We start from the raw sequence: 6,471 nt of genomic DNA, 5'->3' as shown, positions 1-6,471 counted from the left end.
GGGACGCCGCCATCCTCCGCCGCCGCCGCCAGCCTCAGGGCTGGCCCCAGCCCCGCTCCCCGCCGCCACCTCCGCCATCGCGCCGGCACCCCCGGCCCCGCCCACCACTTCCGGCCCTTCCCCTGAGCGTCACTTCCGCCGGGGCGTTCCTGTTGCCGCGGCAACGGCCCGCCCGGCCTGTCATGGCGGCCGCGGCCCGGGATGCTGGGGACACTGAGCATGCCGGAGGCAACAGGTGGCGCGGGCACGTCCCTCTATCCTGTGTCAAACGCGAGATGTTCCCTTTCAGAGGCCGCCTACAAACATTTTTGACACCCCTCAAAATTCCTTTTCTCCGGCCTTCACATCCACCTGTTCTATCTGACAGCCTTCGCTGAGGACAGATCTGCCCAAGAACAAGGCCCCACGGTCACATTTTGTGAGTTTTTTATAATTTTTACCCCTTCTAGGTGACGCTGATCCAGCCACGGGCACCTGCAGCTTCCCTGAGACCTGCAATCCCCTCTTCAAACAACTAACTGCATTCCACTAATTCCAGTAAACAACTATGGGCATATGGAGTCAGAAATCAGTTACTGTCGGTATTTCATCTTGTCCCATTATTACCAAATAATTTGTTTCACGTTTGCTGCAGTGATCCCAGCTGCACACTACACACTTCAGCTACCATGTTAACAGTGGTATGAGCAGGCAAGGAAAGTGCGAGTTACTCTGTGTAATGATCTGGGGGTGCACCTTCAGACAGTGCTGCAAAACTGCACTGAAAACAACGGTTCACAGCCAAGTTCCAGTTCTTGGTTTTTACTGCTTCAGTAAAAACACGTTTTGTACGTTCACCTTGAGCTGGGGGGGTGTGTGTGAGGAAGATCTGCTTTCTCTTATTTTTATGCCTCAGAAAAAACATTGTAATATTAGGACTAGATTATTGGATACTAAAGCAGCAAAATGGCTGACATATCACTCGTCCAGAGCCAATACTAGAGCTACAAGTCATCTTCTGAAATGGCACAGGCAGATCCTGTGAAGGATGAAGATCTGGTCCCCCCAAGCCAGGGCAGCCCCGCTCCCAGCCCCGTGGTTCAGGTCACTGAAGATGAGCTGTTTCTCAGGGTAACACTGAAACTGGGCTCCAAAGTTCTCTACAGTTCAAGCAGAACGGCGTGATTTGATCTTGGTATTTAGCCTTGCTAGCATGTAAGCACAAGGAAAAAAACACTTGAGCAAAAATTTCTAAAAACAGAGCTTTATTTACAACAGTAAAAGCAAACCTGAGCCACCAGCATTATGGAGGCTGGGCTGTTCCAGTGGCCTTTTATCAGAACTCATCTGCTTCAGAAAATCAAAACAAACCCATCAATTCACCCATCATTCTTCCAAAACGAGAGTTCAGAGTTGCCACATCTTAGCAGAGCAGCACTAAGAAGAATCAGAGAAAGTCATTGCTGCCTCCTTTCTACTTGTCTTCCCTGCACATTTTTCCCAAATGTGGAAAAAAAGACACCTGATCCAGTTAGGGTAGTATTTTGTTAGCAGTTTGCTTCAGCTGCAACAAAGGACAACACAGTCCATTAACAGATCTGGACCTCAGTTAGTCCAAGGACAAACAATTCCTCATGGGTACAAGGGGGAGGCCAAAGGAAACATCCAGCCATCGCTGGAGAGGAGGAAGACAGGCAAATCAGCAGATGAATGCTTTAGTCCTGTGGAGGTGGTTGTTACTGGAAGAGAAGCAAATCAGCAAAAACTTCAAGGAAAACTGGAACAGATCAGCAGTTGGTACAGAAAAGAAACAAGATGAAACACAGCTGCTTGGGAAAGGTTTATATAACAGGCAGTGGGGCTTTGTCTGAAGAGAGAAAGAACGTTTTATTTTTTTTTTTTCTTTCTCCCAACAGACACAGTATTTTTAAAGCTGCAGATCTCCTATTGCAATCACAGGCAGGCTTAATTCAGCTATGTTAGAACACAGCTGGGTCGTGAGGTGTGTGAGCAGCCCCAGGAAAGGCCGGGAGCGCGAAGGGAAGATGGAGTTCCCAGCTGCCGCACATCTGGAGCTGCACGTACCCCTTGGGAGAGGAAACGCGGCACGCGCTGCACCTTCAGGAAACAACTGCCCTGGGAACAGAACTGGTAGGGATGGGCTGTGCCACACATCTCGCACGAGCACCACAGCCTATGATCCCCAAAACACTGTGAGGGGCAAAGCAGGAACTCCCAGGGTTACCTTCTACATGATAAATAAATAAAAACACAAATCAACCCTCTGATCAAATCCTCCCTCGACCTCCCACCACCACCCCAACCATTCAGGAGTTTCACTTGAGCTCAACCTCTGCTTTTATTTGCATATCTCCCCAAAGTGCTCTAGTACTGGGGTACTGTAACAACTGAAATCAACTGGACCTTTTCCCATCAGATTTTCTTCACACCGATTTAACAGTCTAAGGGAGTATATTGCAAGCACATGGCAAGGTACTGGCAGATACTACACAGGTGTATGTCAAGGTGGCTTATGGACTTTGGCCCTCCTTTCTTGCAGGGTTCATCCCCAGCTTTACCCAGGCTGATAAAGATGACCAAGCCACCATTTAAATAGTCTTGCTCCTCTGCAGCATTTCACTGCAACAAATAGAGAGTAAGAGGGCCCAGCTCTGCTGCTAATTTCATTTCAACACGGTACAGATTTAATTTCAACCCAGGGACACAAATGACGTCAACAGGTCTCCAAGTCAAGAGGAAACTGAGACCAGGTATCAGCTGAGTGGCCATGCTGGAATGTAAATCGCACATTCAAACTTCCAAATGTCATAAACTGGCATCCTAAACTCTACAGCTTCCAACGCTCGGCTTTTTTTGTTTGCTAAACATATTTTTAGTATCAACATGTTTCTGGATTTCTCAGCCGTATCTCCTTACAAGCTTAGTACCGAGTATCGGTAAGGGAGGTAACACAAAAGTGGTCCTTAAAAACAGGCTGCAAGACATGGACGACAAGGCAAGAGATAAAGGTGTAAGCATTTAACAACATCAAATCGTGTTATACATGAAAATCTGTTTAGGATCAAACATACGCATTTTATAAAGAGATGTCTGAGACCAGCCAGAACAATGCCAAGAAGCTGGTGGAAAGAAAAGGTTTTTGGAAGGTCTGTCTGGAACATCTGAGTCTCCACCATAGGGCAGACTGAGAAAGGTGTTGAACAAGTCTGTCAATCGTTGTGGGGTTTGTTCTGTAAAACTTGCAGAACAACAAGCTCAAGTCCCAGCTTTGGACACAAGATAGTAGAGGATGAAGAAAACAACAATCAGTCCTGCTGAAACAGAACAAAGCAACTTGCGATTATCCCTCCCGGACCGTGTCATGGTGGAGAAACGCTTCACACTGCCGGTTAGCAGGCCAGTCACACTCATAAAATCTGAATCCTGAATAGGAAAGAAAATTCAGATGGAGGCATTAGAAACAGATGAAGGTATCCCTGAAGAATCTCCCACTTCCTGGCTACAGCATATTTGCACAGGGGCTGCAGAGCAGCTGCCCGTCTCTCTCAGGTCTGTCCCCTCCTGCACTCAGGCTCCAGGCACAGCACCGTTCCCACCACGCTCAAAAGAGGGAAACAAAAAAGACAGGGGAAGGTCTGTTCTAAACATAAACCAGGATGTCTCCCCTGTTTAAAAACAGGGTCGAACTACCCACTGCTGCACTGCTGCGTTCTACCCATGCAGCTTGTGAAGAGCAACTCTGCAAGTAAATTCTTCACCCAGAGGAAACGTCCCTACGGGAGGCTCGTGCCATCAGTGTGCACTGGGGCAGGCTCACAACCACAGAAAAACCTGCAATTTCCTGCCATTAGTTCTATTTCTTCCCTTCAGCGTGGGACAGCAAGCCTGTGCAACTCCACCAGAGGGTGGCAAACAATTTTTAAATGGATGCAGTTCAGGCATTTTCCTTTTGAGTTCTGGTCTGTTTTCCTTATTCACAAACTGCTCGGAGATTCTGCTCATGTTGCTCCTGAAATGCTTCAAAACATTCTCTGTAACAGAAGCACAATTTCACGCTGATTGAGGGCTTCTCCTTTACGCTTTTTTGTCATTACACCTTTTATTGTGATCCTCCATTCTATTTTCAGGCTGAGCAGATACCCATTTCAGACACTCCAACACTGGCAGCACACACTGTTATCAAACTTCCAAGCTGAGCACTGGTTGACTCAACTGGCTTCAACCCTACAATTATCTTTTCTCTCGCTTCCACGCACCAGCTCTCCAACACCCAGCACATGCAGAAAAGGCTCTGCAAGCACCAGTGTTGTGGTGCTAATCTGCTTCTCAGATTCCTGGGCTGGATTCCCTTCCTCTCACAATTCAGATAACAAATTCCCTTTCTCCTGAGAGGCCTCAGCAGGTAACCCCTCTGCTGCAGGAATGTGCTGTTCTGGCCCTTCCCCGGCACACTCTGATTTTCCATCAGCAACCAGATCTGAAGGGGCAGGTTACTCTGGAAAGCAATTCTGGGTTTATCGGGTGTTGTGTGTTGGAAGATGACAGAACAGGACACTGGACAACCTGAGCAGACCCAGAGCACCAGCTTTGCTCCCTCCAAAGACAATCAGTGTGCTACCAAGTCTGCGTTTCAGGCGTTAAGAGTGAGCAACCCTGACAAACTTATACAGCAATACCAAACACCACAGGAGCAGCTGAGGACCAGGCCCATCTCCCAGGATCAGCTGCAGGAGGCAGTTCTTTAATCCCAGCAAGGAGGTAATTGCCATCTGCATTTCTGAAGTGTGCTGGCCCACATCAGCCTTTCCCGATGCTAGATACCAACCGTGTCGCCCATCTGGACAGAGTGATACCAGCAGCTGCTAAGTATCTGATGTTTATATATCAAGAAGTCCACTGGAAACAGGTTTAGTTACATTCCCTGCTTTGACAAACTGACCACTGGGATCTAACTCTGTCTGTTAACTTTGAACTGCTATTAAGCTTTCACAGTTCAGGTAACTACTGAGAGCCAGCACAAAAAAAAGTCATGCTTTTTCCATTCCATTGGTTCCTTACCATGCCATCCAGGTAACGGTTTTGTTCATCAGCATCTTTGTCAATATCCAGAGCCAGCTAAGGGAGGAGACAAGTATTAATGAACTGGGAACGTAGAGAGAACACATCTCGTGCTGGTAAAATTTGAAATGCACATTAGAAAAGTAAGCCCCTGCTTCCCCATCTCCCACATAGACAGACAGAAGCTTGTTTGATAGAGGAACAATATTCTCATTTTGGTTTCAGGTTGTTAAATTTTTTCAGCTCTGCAGCTCTGAAAATAAAACCTGACTGCCTGAAACTGTCATATACAGGACAGGAGCATCTGAACGCTGGGACAAAACAGCAGGATTTAAGAGCCTTCCCTTCTACAAGGCGAGTCACTGACTTCTATTAAGCTCTAAATCAAAGTATTTGATGTTAGTAGGAGCAAAGTAGCTTTAAGGACACCACTTACAGACATGTGCATTTTCCAAAACTAATTCACTTCCCTTTTTATTGTGACTTTTTTTCCCAAGGAGGTGTGCTTAGCAATAACCCTCTGTGCAGCTTTTATGCTTCTCTCTACACCTGAAACTCCTTCCTTGAGTGCCGTAAAAGGCCCATCGTTCCCATTAGATGATGTTGCTGAACCTCTGGCCATCCCTGGCATTTCACAAGTGAAAGTTAACCATTACATTATCAACAACTTAAGAGCTGTTAATACACACGAAGGCCTCTGTATTGACCACACGCTTTCCTCTCCCACAAGACACTGCACAAACAACGCGGATAACTGACGCTCCGTCCTTCCTTCACCACAGCACCTGATGTGAACCCAGCAACTCACCGACTTCAGCCTGGTGACCTTGCTGGCCAGGCTGTCTGCCATACGCTTGTTCTCCACATCCAGCATATCCTCCACGGCACTTGGACTCTGACCTGAGGGGAAGAGAGAGGAGAATAAGTTTTACCTGGCCTAATACAAGTCCTGGCATATTTGCTCACCCAAACGTGGCGAGCAAGGCTGAGTGAGCTGGTTGCCACAAAGGCTGTTGCAGCTGACTCCTCGCACCTATGGCCTCGTGGGGTTTGCGCCAGGAAACGTTCCCAAACTCTCCTGGACAAAAACACACCAAACTTTCCCCAAACGGACCTCAACATGACCCTGAGCCGTCACCACCACCCAGCAGCATCAGGGCTTTATGCCCCAGTACGGAAATTGGGTGAAACCGAGCAACCTGGGGCACTTTGCCCCCCGGGCATTTCGGGGCTCCTCTGGCTTTGCCCTCCCCGGGGGGCGCTGGACAGACGGGTCGCTCCCCTCCCCAGGCCGGGCCGGAGGCATGAGGCAGCTCCCAAATGGCGGCAGGAGCGTCTGTTTCCCTCTCGAGCGGCGGCGGGGCCTCTCGCCCACCTGCCCCCCCCCCAAAGGGCAACAACGGAGAACCCCCC

The 6,471-nt window shown here is 48.5% G+C and overlaps 1 protein-coding gene across 1 annotated transcript; it reads right to left on the bottom strand.

Annotated features, from left to right (window-relative positions):
- Positions 1-1,233: 1,233 nt before the first annotated feature.
- On the bottom strand, positions 1,234-5,983 carry BET1L (Bet1 golgi vesicular membrane trafficking protein like). Its single transcript, XM_026850659.1, has 3 exons — positions 5,867-5,983; positions 5,059-5,115; positions 1,234-3,423 (listed from the first exon to the last, which is right to left on the bottom strand). Exons 1-3 carry the CDS (start codon positions 5,930-5,932, stop codon positions 3,256-3,258), a joined length of 291 nt encoding a protein of 96 aa, XP_026706460.1. The 5' UTR covers positions 5,933-5,983; the 3' UTR covers positions 1,234-3,255.
- Between the last annotated feature and the right edge of the window lie 488 nt (positions 5,984-6,471).

Source organism: Athene cunicularia, assembly GCF_003259725.1.
Source record: "Athene cunicularia isolate RWA chromosome 5 unlocalized genomic scaffold, athCun1 chr5_part2, whole genome shotgun sequence".
In the NCBI taxonomy this organism is placed as follows: Eukaryota; Metazoa; Chordata; class Aves; order Strigiformes; family Strigidae; genus Athene; species Athene cunicularia.
This window is presented reverse-complemented; position numbering and strand designations above follow the sequence as displayed.